Raw genomic sequence first — 15,928 nt, forward strand, 5'->3', positions numbered from 1 at the left:
TGGGGCCCCACAGCCTACCAAGCATTGTAGGCTATTGCTAGCTTTCTCGGTTACCATCCAGAACTTGATCCTAAGATCTTCCTTCTGAAGACACCACATAACTTGAATCATAGAACATGGAATGCCAAGCTGATACTGACCTAGAAGCTTCATTTCTACTGCCTAGCTTTCCCAATGCTGGAAGGTGTTTTCCAAGCTAATGAGGGAGAAAAGCAACCATCAATATCACCCAATATAAAGCCGTGTGAGCTACAACCTGACAAAATATGCCCATGGGTGCGACAGGACATAGTTATAATGGGAGTAATACGATCCATCTTCTGATTGGATCTAAGGCCTTCTCCATGAGCTGGAATGCATACTTGGCACTGTTAATGGTGCTAAGTACCTGTGACCAGGTAGATTATGGGCCCTAGGGGAGAACATGATACTATTAGTTTGCTAGATGGACATAGTATTAAAATGACTCCAAATGATTTATTGCTATATTTATAGATAATGCAATTCTCAACTCTCATCAGAGATGCTCCTTCTTGCTGTAGATGGCAATTGATATGTAGACCTTCAACTGGTTCTGTGCAGAGAATGAGAAATTGTGGACTATTCAGCCCCAGATGGAATTTACATATCACACTCCTCACCACAAAGCTCGGGATTTTCACTGAAGAAGAGGTGAAAAGACTGTTAAGAACAAAAAGTGGCAGATACTTTTGTGGCCCCTGATAGATCAAGCACTATCCAGGAGTTGGCCCCACTCTCAGGAGTAGGGCTATAAAAACTGACTTGATAGGTCCTTCTTTTTAAAAAGGGGAAAATTCAAAGTTGTCTGGGTAGGGAAGTGAGGGCAGAAAGGATGGATCTGGAAGGAGTTGTGGAGCTAAGTGTGATCAAAACATATTGTGTTTAATTCTCAAGGAATGAATAAGAATAGTAACTTAAAAGAAATAGTAAAAATTTATAACTCATTGTTAGACCGTTATTTGCACTTAGGAAAGGTAAATAAACAGTACAAAAACAGCTGCATAGACATAAGCAAAACAAACAAACAAAAAAACCCAAAGGCAAAAAGTACCTTTCTCTTTTAACTTCAATCTATTGCAAAAATAATACAGTAAATACAAAATGTAAAATTATGAAATTTGGAGAACAGGATCAGACATGGCAACATATGCCTTTAACCTCAGCGCCGAGGAGACAAAAGCAGGGGGATTACTGTGAGTTTGAGGCCAGCCATGTCTACACAGTGAGATCCTATTTCAAACAAAACAAAGAACAAAATGGCAGGAGAAAATCTTGGAGGCCTGCAGGAAGCTGTTCCTTTATATCTGTGACATTACAGTAACATTAAGTTGCTTGTTTCAGCGTTCTTCCAAAACACACTTTTAACTTTTAAAATTCCCTTTCTTTAAAAGGTTTCCTCTTCCTAAGATGCTTTTCACTGCCCTTTTCATCTGCTTGAACCTATCCTATCTCCAACCTTCCTTTTTTTTTTTTTTTTTTTTTGGTTTTTTCGAGACAGGGTTTCTCTGTGGTTTTGGAGCCTGTCCTGGAACTAGCTCTTGTAGACCAGGCTGGTCTCGAACTCACAGAGATCCGCCTGCCTCTGCCTCCCGAGTGCTGGGATTAAAGGCGTGCGCCACCACCGCCCGGCCTCCAACCTTCCTTTAATAGGACATTTGCAGAAGGTCTTCTGTTTCCCTTTTGAGAAGCGGTTCCTGCCCATAGGACTCAGTTACCCATGGTGTGATTTACCTGCTGTGTCAGGTGAAGCGCAGCAGATTCTGCGCCTGTTTTCCTCCGCATGTGTCTGGGATTAGGGACTTGCGCCTCTCATTTCTCAGCCATTTTGTGTACCCTAATACCCATCAGCTGGATTGTAAAAACCAGGAATATGTATCATTTCTATTAAGTAATGAAGAAAAGGTAGAGTCAGGCAAATGCAGGCTTGTTGGTGAAAGGTTTGTGGTAAGGTAAGCAACTTGTTGGCGAGAGGGTTTGTGGTAAAGCAAGGGAGAGACTAGCTCTGCCGAGTAGAGGAGAGGAAGAAGCAAGGCACTGGCATTTGAAAGCAAAGCAGAAAATCTGTAACAACTTCTCTCATGGACTAGGAATTACTGGGATATGATTCTCTGTGGCCAATGCTTCCACCAATCATTTGAGCAAGGGCAACAAAAGCTTTGTTCTTCTCAAGGAGGTTACATGAAGCTGTGCTGTTCTGATTTCATTGGGGCATTTTGCATGGTCATGTGCGTACATGTTTATGAATGTCCACATGTGTATGGGTACGTGTGTGTCAGGATGTGTGCACATATGTGTGCATCTGTGTGAAGACTTGATGTTTGCCCTAGATCACTCTCCACCTAGAAGAAGTCAGTCACAAAGATGGCTCCAAGTGGGAGACAGGAAAAGGTTTTGCAAGAGCATGGCTTTTGTTACCAATTGTTCTCTTTCTTTCTGAGCTATCCTCTAATGAAGAAACAATCTTCCGTTAATCTCCCTGGGGATGCCTGGTAGCAGCTTTTGATGTGCTGTAGTCTGGCCACACTCTGCTAAGGACGCTTATGCTGAGCAAACAGATAACAGAAAAAGAAGAGACAAGTGGATAGAAAGTAAAACTGGAATACCTCACGTGCATAAGAAATAAATCACATTATATCAGAGAAAAACTACTGCTCTAAAAGAAACGGCTCTAAAATTATTTGTCAATATCATTGACATTTAAAATGAAAAAAAATTATAGATTATTATAAATCCACACAACCACTAACTGAAATTTTTAAGAGTCAACAAGCTGTTGGTGCCACACTGAGTCCAACACTAAGTCACTCAGGAGATCAAGAGAAAATTCTCTTTCCTGGAGAAGTCTAGCAGATACCCTTATGTGCTAATGAAAGTCTTATGTACTTGTAGAAGAATTTGCATTAAATAAACACACAGAATTACAGCTATGGCAGTTTCTGCCGAGAAAAACTGCAGTGCTGTGAGAGTCAGTAATGGAAGGTTCTCTCAGCAGATGGATACCTGTGCCAAAGCCATCTGAGCTGCAATAAGAAAACAGAATTGAAAGGAACATAACTGCTTCTAAGTGGGCCATAAGTACATTCCTACAGCCTTAAACCCAGAAACAGAGAGTCAGGTAGAGATGGTGACATCCAAGCTAAGAAAGCATCACCTGATGGTGGGCTAACTGGCTATGGGAGGGAGAAACACACACGTCACGGTGGCTTCTACATCTCTAACTTCTTTACTTGGAGGGTCATGATGTCATAGACAGAAATAGGCAGCAGGAGAACAAGCCCATGTGAGTGGAAATGGGTGGGTTTTCTTCTTTTGTTAATTGATTTGTTGTTTGATTTAGTGTGATATATATGTTTGAGCATATGTGTATATGTACATGTTTTAGAGAATAGAGGTCTCTGATGAGCAGGTTTTCATTTGATACCTTCTTCCTCACCTTCATTATTATTGTTTGTGTTCTGTTACAGTAAGATGCTTGATCTTCATTTGTGGTCCAGTATCAGGAATGTGCTCATTACTCTCAGATGATAGTAACAGGTTAAACACTAAAGGAAGTGCTCACCTAGGTCCTTTCATGTGGAATATCCTCTCTGAATGCCTAATTCCTTTGTGCCCTCTAAAACCCCATTTAGAAATCCAAATATCCTCCCACACCGCTGATACATACATATTTAACCTTTTGGTAATTTCAATTTGAAATTTTTATGTTTGTTCTTTTGACAGGAGACTCTGAATTCCTCAGGGTCAGGAAAAGGAATTTGTATTCATATTTATCTCATCAGTGAATAACACAGCACTTGTCATATGGTTGATGGAACATGGCAAAATGATGTGACATTTTAAGGACTGTGTGCTGAAAGCTAGCACAGCCCAGTCACTCACTCTGTCCTTTCTCCCGTGTCTGCCTGCCACCCTGATTTTAGGTAGGTATCGAAATCCACGGCTGTCAACGCTGTTTAAGTTGCTTCTTAGTAAAAGATGTGAAGAATAATTTGAACAATTTTCTGTGAATCAGGAAAAATGGGAATAGTGAATTGAAATTTGGTGTTAAGTTTTGAACTTTGTCCGACTTAGAGATTTTATAAAACCTTGCACAGGTATCACCAGAGAGAATTGTTGCAATAGACAGCCAGTAACAAACAGATCCATAAAGTAAGAGACACTGGAAGACTCAGTCCTAAATGGGATGTCTGCATCAACCACCTCCTCTCAAGGCCAACACATCTATGTGGAAGAGGAGGCAGGAAGATTGCAGGAGCCAGAGATGGTGGATGACTCCAAAGAAGTGGTTTCTTCCACACACCACAGAACTGATGCATATATGAACTCACAGAGATTATTGACAGTATATAGAGAAACTGTACAGGTTCAAACCAGACAAAATCCTAGCGGTGGAAAGGGAAGTCAACTTTCCTAACCAAATTTCATATCGACCCAAGAAGCTATTTGCAATTGATATATATCGGGGAAAGGAAAATCAGTTTTCTTCAATGGAATGTCACTGGTATATCAACCATACTCCAGTGCAGGCCCCATGGCCAAGAGGAGTTGGTCAATACAAAACAGACTCCATGGTGTGTGTGTGTGTGTGTGTGTTTGCTTTTTGTTACTATTTTTGTATTCCTGGTTTTCTTTCTTTTTAGTATGTTTGTCTATTTTGATTTCCAATTTTTTCTTTTTGTTGTTTTCTTTTGAGAGAGATAGAGAGAGAGAACATGGAGATGATCTGGGAGGAGCTGAGGGAGGGGAATGAATCCAATCAATGCGTTGTATTAAAATGATTAGATTAACAACAACAACAACAAAAGCTTGCATAAGGACATTTGGCAGTGACAAGGGTAGAGGGCCACACTGCAGCAAACCATTTCTTGTGCATTCGCAAAATCAGAATTAGAAAGGGAAAACAATGCAATTGTAACTAATACAACGATGTAATGGTCCATAATATTCCCCTGAACAATGTCACTGGTGGCAAAGCAGCCAGCATTCAGTTGTTCTGATGATGCTCTTTCCTGCCTGTGCCTGGATCCTTGATCCTCATAGTAATATTTTAAAGTGCTGTCTGCAGTTCTGCTGGGACTATGTAGGATAAACTTTTCCCTTCTCACACATAGACCAACCTTCCTTGTATTGATTTGAAAATCCTTGGCTACTCTGCACAACTGTATTCAAGTATGCCCACCAACTCAACCACTGTGAAGTAGTGAACATTAGTACTCCAAAATATCAAACCATAAATTTCAAAAAGTTAAAAGCAGAATTCTGTTTGCTTGTTGAGACAAGCCTAGGTCTTGCACCTATGGCAATCCTTCTTCCTCCACTAGTGTTAGGATTGAAGGCATGAGCTACAGTGTCTGGTTAAACATAATTCTTTTATGAATATATATTAGCATGTGTGAAAGACTCATTTAACTGACTGATGAAGAGACAAGCAAGATGGTAAAACTGGTAGAAAGACAGAGGCAAGAAAACAAACTAACACAGCTCCAGCAAGTGGAAAACATACTAGGGTGAGATTGTTAAACTATGTACAAGGTCAGTTAATGCCTCACAAGCCAATAGAATCTCAGTAGGCTTAAGGTCGTCTTTGGTGGACATATATCCTTCTGGACAGAAGCCGTTTGTACATCCCGTCACTTTTCTACAAACCAGTATCTAACTTCACCACATCTGAATCCTCATCAATAGCCAGTCACAACCAAAGTTCCGTTCACCGAGGATCAGATGGACATTAGTAGGTATTTTTGCCTGCTTCCCAAGTTTTGAATAAATTTTATTAACAAAAGGATGACAGAAGAAGAAATATTATAGCAATGGAATTCCATGATGCTCCAAACATGCCCCAAGTAATGAAAAGAAATGGGGCTGGCTGGGAAGAGAGGGGAAAGGAACTTAGGCTTCAAAGACAGTTTTTAAAATATCTTTTTAATGGATGGTGGAGACTTGCAGTGTTAAGAAAATAACTGCCTTTTCTGGCATTTGGAGCCACATCTCTTGCTGGAGATGTAAATAGGGTCCTTCTTATGTGTGTCAATATGCTTAAAAGGCATTTCATCAATTTGGCTGTTTCCTTCACTTACTGAATTTCACTTTGTACATTTACTCATGTTCCATTCACTGTGTTAGGTACTGGGGATGTCGCAGAATAAAAAAACACCGTTTCTGCTTGCACACTGCTACCTTCTCTAATAGTTGAGATACACAAAGTAGCAAATAAACACAAAGAACCATAGTGAATGGCACAAGTGCTATCATCCCATGAAGAAGAAATAGGAAGAGGGGCCAGTTTTGAGTGGGTTGGACATTGAGAATTCCCTGAGGAGTTAGTACTCAAACAAAGGCTTACATGATGAGAAGTTGCCAGTCATGCGCAGAATCAAGGGAGGGATTTTTGAGATATTAGGATCGATAAGTACACAGCCTATGGTGCCAAAAAAAAAACATGCCTTGCATATTCTAGAACTCATTCAAGAGCTGGAAACAAGGGAGTGAACAGCATAAGGAAAAACTGAAAAGATGGAAGGATTAAGACCATAAAAGAACTCTGTAGATCAAAGAAATCAGAATTGATGCTTTTTAAAAATGAAGTCTTGGGGGTTGAAGTTATTGTTTGAACTTGTATTTAAAATCATCCATTATAGTTATATATAAAACGATTTTCCCAGAGAATATATTATGGGCAATTTGAGAATTCACAGTAGTGATCCAGGCAACATAAAATAAGACTTGAATCAACTTAATGATTGCAGAAATGGTGAGCGCTGGATATTTTTTGAACTCTACTTTGGAGGTGGGACCACTATGGGCTTTGTTGTTGGATTTCAATAATACAATAAACAAATAAATAGATAAATAAATAAATAGATAGACAAATAGCGAGGTCAGATATGATGGCACACATACTTAGGAGGCAGACACACAGGTTTGTATGTACATATATGCTTATATGTACATTAGCAACAACAGTTAAAGAATAGGGGATTATGAATATGGGGGTAGGAAGTGGACATGGAAGGGCAGGAGGGAAGAGAGATGAGGAGCAGAGAAATAATGTAATTATATCTTTCATTGTAAGATGGAAAAGAAAAAAATAAAACAAGGAAAAACCCATTAGTAGTAATGATAACTACCACCACAGGTGAGAAGAACTTAAATAGTTTTGAAACTCTTCCCCATCTCCCACTAAGGACTGCTCAAGTCCCAGGGAAAGAACTCAGAAATACTGTTTTCCTTCCCTTCGGATTGCAGAAAGACTATGTGCTTATCAAGAACTGTCGTAAAAGAGAGGGTGGAAACGGGACGGCTACAGCAAGAATGGGAGGAAGCCCTTCCTTACCTCCTCTTCTTCAAGCAGAATGAGTCGAACCACAACAATGTGGACTGCATTGCCAATGCTTGGGTTATGAAACAACCCCGTCACCTGGAGTCAGAAACAGAAAGTCATTTAGTGTCGCCTGCACGTATGTGTTTGCAGGGCTGGTCCTTGGTGTCGGATAGCTAAGGTGGGGGTCTAATCCTTGATAAGATTAATTTCCTTCTTTCAGCAACTGTAATTTGTCTATTGCTCTTCATGGCTGATAGTTAAAACCTCCCAACCACAAGTGTCTCAGCAGGACAGGTCGCCTGCCCGGGAAGTAAAGCACAGCAATAATAAAAAAAAGGAAGCGTGACACTTGGTGCTGCAGTAGAGACTTATTCCGGTTCTAGCTCTAACTACCTTGAGGAAACCATGGTCAATTTCTTTGCCTGAGTTTTCTCATAGACTAAGACTAGCAGAAACGGAAGATGCAAAGCCATCCTAAAAATACCAAGTCACTTGGCAAATAACAATAATCAGATATATGCAAGTGATGAATTATAAGTTTTCCCAGGGAAATTTTCCCAAGCACATTTTTAAAGAACAGACTAATTGTATGAAAGTCCATTACTATATAATGGGGCAAGCAATAGCTTTGTTCAAGAGTATGCATGCCAACACGTGTGTGTGTGCGCGCGCGTGCATGTGTGTGTATGTATGTGTTTGTGTGAGTGGTGTATTATAAGAAGCAACAACAAAATCTCTTCTTATTTTTTTTTATCATTTTGAGACAGTTTATCACTACCTAGCCTAAGCTACCCTCAGACTTGCAATCCCCCATCCCTGGCCTACCAGATTTGGAGACTGCAGGTTTGTATGACCATGCCTGACAGTACTATTCCTTGATGAGGAAAGAGCATTTCTAAGGACATCTCCTTTGTCAGGCACTGTCCCCTCGTGCAGGCTGACATACCATATTCATGATGGTGAGGATGTAGGACTCCACGTTCTCACTTCCGTGGTACTCAACCATCTTCGTGTCAGCCACCACGAGTGTCTCCACCCATCTGTCCTTGCTTATGGAGCGCCGGGAGAGGCTTCTTCGTGGCCAGTTTTTTCTCTCCCACTTCTCTCGCTGTAGCTCTAGCTTCTCAGAGTTACCTAGACTGTCTGAACATTAAAACAGAAGGCATAGTTAGTAACCAAATTATGTAAATCTAATGTGTATTGTATGTAAAAACATTATTCACTTGTATTTGCCACAACACAAGGCTGTGTGTTTAATGTCTGCCTAATGACATGCGAGTGCAATGTTCTTGTGTGTGTGTGGGTGTGTGAAACGAACATAAGATCAATTTAAATGAACTTGAACACAATTTCTCAAATTGGAATCTTATAGACACATTCAAGAAGTATTTCTTTTAAAATGTCATGGTTCATTTCAGTGAATAAGTCTTTCACTAATAAAAACATATTACAGGGATTTGTGGTGGGCACATCTGTAATCCCAGTTCCTTCAGAAGTTAAAATAGAAGAATGGCAAATTCAAGGATATCTTGGGCTATCAAAGGGAGTACCTATTTCAATATAAAGTGTTAAAAGGCCAGGAGTATACTCAGTGATCAAATACTGTCCTAATGTGTGATGCTCTGAGTTGAGTGTGTGAATATCCTCTCTCTCTCTCTCTCTCTCTCTCTCTCTCTCTCTCTCTCTCTCTCTCTCTCTCTCTCATGGGAGCTTTCTCTTTTGTGTCCTTTTTCTCTAAATTATTCATTGTCTACCATAGGCAAATCAGTAAGTATATACTAGGACTAAAGTGTTGAATTTTAGCTTCATATATATTTGATGTACATATCCCTCTTTCCATTTTACAAGTGAGAAAGCTGATTCACAGAATACATACTAATATATTCCCCAAATTACTAAGCCCATTCAGTCAGTAGGCAACCAGGATTTTCTGTCTCACATTAATGCACTTTCATGTCTATTACAATATTCCTGTGAACATTGAAAAACACATAAGACTAGAGAAGATGCAAACTAGAAAAAATTCAGAAGGCTCAGGGCATCCTGACTCAAGAAACTGGAAATAACCCAAAGGATGACAGTCAAGTTATCAAGGTGATAGGCCTCCATATGAGAAACATTTGGTACGTGAGGTTCATGGCTTGGAAAGCTCAATCTAAATGATGCTCTAGAGTAACAAGGTTAGTTGGAAAGAAGCTGTGTGCACTCACCCTTGAATGCCAGGATGCTGTAACATAAGCAAGGATCACATAACTTGAGAGAGGTCTACAGAAAATCAGAATGGAATAAAATCACTGCTTCACCCACTGGGAAGTGAATGCTCAGCCCGAAATAGTCAAGTCTAAGAGCTGCAGTGGACTCCGGCTTGTGGAGGCAATTGAGGAGAGGGCTTGATAGAGGAACTGAGCAAAAGGGGCTGTGCCAAAGGAAAGCTAACATCCGGGTGTCTTAGTTAGGGCTTCTGATGTGATGAAGCACCATGTCCAAAGCAACCTGGGAAGGAAAAGGGTTTATACTTCCACATTGTAGTTCATCATGGAGGAAGTGAGGGCAGGAACTCAAACTGGACAGGGGCCTGGAGGCAGGAGCTGATGCCGAGGCCATGGAGGAGTGCTGCTTACTGGATTGATCAACATGGCTTGCTCAGCCTGCTTTCTTATAGAACTCAAGATCACCATACCAGGGACTCCAATGGGCTGGGCCCTTCCCTATCAATCACTAATTAAAAATTGCCTTACAGGATTGTATACAGACTAATCTTACAGAGGTTCCCTCCTCTTAGATGACTTAGATATCAAGTTGATATAAAGCTATCTAGCACAACAGCCTTGGGTGATTCCTTTCAGGAATCCAGTATTATCCATCTCTTGCCTGTCCCTTACCGATACCCTATCGCCCTTGAAGTAGCTGAACATGAGGGTTAAGAGGCAAACTTCATCTTCCCATCCTAATCTCTGTTAATCCATGCAGACTTAACCAGAGCACTCCCAGTGTATGAGAAGGTACTCACAGGCTCAGGGTATCCTGATTTTCTGGAAGATTCTCTCCTGTCCTGAACTAAAAGCTGCTTCTCTTAAATTTCTACTCATTAGTGTTTAGAAGCATCTAGCACAAGCTGTTCCCTGAGGCTCTGCCTCAGACCTTTAGCCATTTCAAACCTACTCCTCTGTCTTCTTGCCAGTGCCCAGGAGCCTGGAGAAAACCCCTTAGTTTTACTGTCTATATGAAAGTGGCAAATATTAAACAATAGTGACGAAAGAAATGAAGACCACATAGGTCTGGGTCAAGCCAAATTCTTTAATTTTGGGTTTTGATTAAAAATACTGAAGTTGTACTCTTGGAAAAACAATCCCGGGCTATGTAAACATTAAAGGAAGTCCTGTGGGAGTTTAAAAACAGGGAGATGGTTAAATTCTCATCTGTGGTAGAATAATTTTCTACTTTCCTTCTCCAATTACATTACATGGTGAAGTATGAATTTCCAAAGAAACCTCCGTATAATCATGACTCCTAAACTTCTTCCCCTTCTCATGGGACTGTTCAAACTGCTGTTGTCAAGTGTGTGGAGCCCAGGCAGTCCACCACACAAGCTCCCAGGTTTTGGAAGAGGCTTTAGGGGGCTTGGTTAAGTACAGGAATCCTACCCACTTTATTAGATGTAGCCCCTCTTTCTCTTGATTCTCTGCATCTTGAGAATGTGCTCCTCAAAACTGTAAGAATGCCCAGTGCTTTCCACCGAGCTCAAGTATTGGGCTGACCAATACAGGAGATTCTTTTAGTTAGCATTTTTATTAGAATTAATTAGTTATATACAGTGAGCTTAATTAGGAACTTTTTATGCGTGTATGTAGTTATTTTGATCCTATTTACCCTCAAAATGACTTGTTTCTATCCCCCCTACTGGTCCACTTCTGCTTTCTAATTGGCTCCTCATCCTCTTTTTTTCTTTTCTTCTTTTTTCTTTATCAGACACCCCCCTTCATTATTCTCATCCTTCTAGGGAATAAGAATTAACACATGGTCTTCTGGGGATTATGCCACCGTTAAACTCTTGCTCTTCCACTTCCTTGGTGGATTTCCTTAATAACAAGTTTTTTTTTGGTTTGTTTGTTTGTTTTGGTTCCAATAGAACCTCCACAAAGAAAAGGAAAAAACCCAAGGAGGAAGCATGAGCTCCTTGAGAAACAGGTCATAGATGTCTCCTTCCTGTCCATAAATAAGGCATCACCTCCATTTCCATATAGCTCTCTCATCGAGAGCAGGCATCTGTAATCTAAAGAAACATAGCAGTGACTTAGAACACTCCCCTTCTTAGGCTGTTATGTCTGGAAAGTTGCATTTCCCCTAATGAAGCGCCATGCAGCACAGCATTGCTAGCTCTAAAACCAAAGCAAGTCTCAGTGTCAAGAGAAGAGTGTACTCAGGTACCAACATGGGTTTCTTGCACATACTGACAACTCTGTATTCCATACGAAAGGTAATTTGCAGAATTAAGCCCTTTTTGTGAACATGTTCAGCAGAAGAAACTCACTGGTGAGAACCAAGAGACCATAGGAAGCTTCTCATATTGTTATGGGTGAGGTGTGAAAGTCTTCATTACTCAACAATTCTTCAGTCACGGAGCTACAGGCAGACTGTCGACAGTGTTCGGTCCATGGTTAAGCATGTGGGATTCATTACCCACTCTGTTGACTATTTAGCTTTTTGTCTTTCTGCCGCCCCCAGCTGCCTTCTCCGCATCTGGTCTTCATTGTGAGAAATGCGTCAGCGCATTTCTATAAGAGGGAGAGGGTAGGAGAGGGGAAAACACATTTGGGGCTAGATATCGCATCAGTTGGATTACTTTTCCTGACCAGAGTTGGCAATGAATGAGATGGGCAATTTATCAAACAATAATGTATCCAATCGTCCCATATTCTCATCTCATTCTGATCACTGACTATCTGAAGGGATCTTAAAATGTCTCTTTTGTTTGTGTTCTATTTAAAGATGGTGTTTATGAAGCTTTACAATGTCCATGATCTCCTTCTTCCTCTATGATGTATTCTCAGTGAAGGACAGTGGCAATCAGGGCTCTGGAGATGGATATTTCATTGGATTTTTTTTTTCTAGCGCTTTTACGTTCTGCTCCCACCTTAGCCTGGAGGGAGGGTATTTATTTAGGATGTCTATGAACTACCAATGTTTAGGCTTAGGCTGCCTCTCTTGTTTATCTTCAGACAGCTGTGTTCACTTCAAAGATGACCAGTTCAGAGGGCCAGATAGCAAATTACCTAAGGCTAAAAACATTTTTGAGCCACAGCGAGTGAAGCAAACTTTCTCTGGAATGAAAATGAGCATCCTATAGGAGGCACCTGGAAGGATGGCCCGAGCCAGCTTGAAGAGATCAATACCACTAGCTGTGTAGCGGATGCACACACTAGCACTACTGGAACTCTGCTACAAAAGGCCACGGTCTACTTCCTGCCAGGAAGATGGTTGGCAAGCGTGTGCCACAGCATAAAACTGAGGACTGCACATGGGCAGAGGAAACCTTTGTTTGCTCAGCTCAGAGAACACGAGAGCTGGTAGCAGCCTCAAGGATATGTCATGTAGTGATTTAAAACTGTGCTCCTTTGTGGAGTCTCCCTGGATGCTACCCACCATCTCATGACCATGGATGTTGTCAAATAATGAATTAGCACTATGTTCCTCTGTGGAGTCCCCCTGGATTCTATCCACCATCTCCTGATCATGACAGCTTTGGAGATCTTTTGATGATCCTTCCTTTTAAAGGGAGGGCTAAAGCAAACATTTAAAGGAGAAATTAAATCTCATGTCCTTATTACACAGAGAAAACAATGAGAAAACAACCAAGGTTGAGGGACTTCTAGGGGTCAGGATTTACCAATGCTGCAGGATATGCTTACAGGGATGGGGAGGGTTTAATAGCAGGTACAGAAATGTAAAATCAGCTCCCACAAACCCTGGACACCCTTCTTTTATTCTTTTACCCTAAGAATATAGAGCCCTCTTCTCACTCCCAAACATGGGACCAGGGCAACTTCTCTGAGGAGTACTTGTCTTGGCTCTAGGATGTTGTCCCTACAGATTTACCACTAAAGGAACATTAGTTACTTATTGAGCTGCCCAGCCAGATGACCTACAGGCATGCATGGGATGGCGTGGATCAAGCGGGCTGAGACACGGTTGTTTCTTACTCCGGTTCCTTCCTTGGGCAATTGTGAACCAATTATTTTAACTCTTTACACTGTAATTTGAGGAGAGGTGATGCACTGTTAAATCCACTCTCATCTCCAGGCCAGTAACAAAATGGAACTCACTATGGATCAGCTAGTGTCAGCTCTGAGACTTATTTTCTATGTCGTGAGAACCATCCAGAAGCCTCAGAGGCCAGGCTGCCGCCATCTTTGTTAGAGCATTTGACCTTATCTATCCCCCGCTCTCTCTTCCCTTCCTCCTCCCCCTTCCTCAGAACCTCATCACTATTTTACTATCTGTATCATAAGAGGTTTATTTTAATATTTTATATTATTGACTTAAGTATTTTGCATATGTCTGTGTATGACACAGTAATCATATGGAAGTCAGAGGAAGGTTCTCTCCTTCCACGTGGACAAATTATCAAACTCATGTTGATAGTCTTGTCAAAAAGCACCTTTCTTGCTTGGCTACCTCATCATAATCAAGTACTTCATTTTTTAAAATGTTCTTTGCCCAGAATTCTTAGGTTTCCCATACTAAAGTAATTGTCAGATACTACAAAATATCTAGTCGGCAATATTTTGTGTCATTTTTCACAATGTTTCACCATGTTTATAAAATTGTATGTTTACTTTACAAAACATTATTGTGACATCAGATATGAGAGAGAGAGCTGGGTGGTGGTGGTGCATGCCTTTAATCCCAGGACTTGGAAGGCAGAGGCAGGCGGATCTCTGTGAGTTCAAGGCCAGCCTGGTCTATAAGAGTTTGTTCCAGGACAGGCTGCAATGCTACACATAGAAACCCTGTCTCAAAAAAACAAAAAAAAAAGAAAAAGAAAGAAAGAAAGAAAGAACGAAAGAAAGAAAGAAAGAAAGAAAGAAAGAAAGGTAGAGAGCACAATATAATTTGTTGGCATATTTTCTAAGCAGTCTAGAGGTCCTGAGCATAGTTGTTTAAGCCCTCTGGAATACCACAGATCTGACAAGGGAAGTCAGAGAAAGGGGAACAGAGAAGGTTCAAATAATAATACTCAGGAACATTATGTTCTCAGCATTTATGGGTTATTTTTATTTGGGAATATAAGAGCTTCCTTGTCCCTCAGGAGAAAAGAAGTCCTGCAGTTGGTTTCCATGTAGTAAAGGTCAAAATGATGCTATAACCAAAAACTATATGACTCTTTACAAAGCAAAGGTAGGCTTTTCTCTACTACTAAACACGGTAAATATAGTTGCTTTGCCACTGTTAACTTCTTTACTTCAATACTCTGTGGTTCACATATTGCTCTTCGGTTTGGATCAGTTCACTGGTGTAGACTCAGCATCCTCCCTTGAGGAAAGACTTCACCCAAGAACTGGATCATGTCTCAGGGACTTGTGTAACTCAAGACTCAGCACAGGACCTGGACGCTTTTGAGTACCACAGCACACTCATTAATTTGTAAATCCCAAGTCAGTTAAACAGCTGTGCTCAGACAATGATAACAACCGGGGGGACAGGACATTAGACCCAGCAGAGTTCTCTGGCTGGTTTCAAAGAGACACCAAGTCTCCCTCACAAAGGCCAGATCAGCCTGGGGACCAGAGGCTGATGGAGAGCTATGGCTGTTGCCTAGCAATTTCCTCTGAGCGAAAACATTGTACATTAGAGGGAAGACACTCATGACTCATGGTGTTCAGGAGGGAGGTGAAGTGCTCCATCCTGAAGCGAAGTTCCTTAAAACTCAGGAAACAGGCTGGGCAGTGGTGGCACATGCCTTTAATCCCAGCACTCGGGAAGCAGAGTCAGGCAGAACTTGGTGAGTTCGAGGCCAGCCTGGTCTACAAGAGCTAGTTCAGAACAGGCTCCAAAGCACAAACACTGTCTCAAAAAACAAAAACCTCAGGAAGTAAGCAACTCAAAAGCTTCAAGATGTTCCTGAAACTTACCAGATGTACGAAGCCTTTCTGTACCCAAGGTAGTAAGGACAGCAGGAAGATACTCTCAGAGCATCTGAGCTGCCTGAAGAGGTGCTCTGCAACGTGTCTAGCCGCCTAAAAGCTACGCAGTGACCTCTGGCTTTGCAGCTTTCATGAGCTGTCATCCATGCAGGAGTGAACTTTCAGAAATGCAGCAGCCTTTGAATTAATTCTTGTCCTCTAAGTAATCCAAAGAAACTCATTGGCTCACCAAGCAGGACTTTGATGGCATCCTTACTTTGTCCTGTTGTCCATTCCCTATTGGGGTGAACAATTGTTCATGTGGCCCTAGGAATAGTGTCACATGATACATGTCAGCACTGGGCATGCCCTGAGACTTCCTTCTCCTTGTCTCTCCACCTCTATCTGTGGAGGAGTAGCCAAGATAAGAGAGCTTATCTCCCTGTCAATGAACAGAAGAGAA

At 41.3% G+C, this 15,928-nt stretch overlaps 1 protein-coding gene across 2 annotated transcripts in view; it reads right to left on the reverse strand.

The window, feature by feature from the left end:
* Window positions 1-15,928, reverse strand: part of Adamts12 (ADAM metallopeptidase with thrombospondin type 1 motif 12) — a 231,404-nt gene that overhangs the window by 99,598 nt on the left and 115,878 nt on the right. For both annotated transcript variants that reach the window (XM_075975878.1, XM_075975877.1), the window contains exons 4-5: window positions 8,289-8,485; window positions 7,355-7,438 (exon numbers count right to left, since the gene is read on the reverse strand). In XM_075975878.1, the coding sequence (XP_075831993.1) occupies window positions 7,355-7,438; window positions 8,289-8,485 (281 nt within the window). The remainder of the gene's footprint in view (window positions 1-7,354; window positions 7,439-8,288; window positions 8,486-15,928) is intronic.

Source organism: Microtus pennsylvanicus, chromosome 6 (genome assembly GCF_037038515.1).
Source record: "Microtus pennsylvanicus isolate mMicPen1 chromosome 6, mMicPen1.hap1, whole genome shotgun sequence".
Classification (NCBI taxonomy): Eukaryota; Metazoa; Chordata; class Mammalia; order Rodentia; family Cricetidae; genus Microtus; species Microtus pennsylvanicus.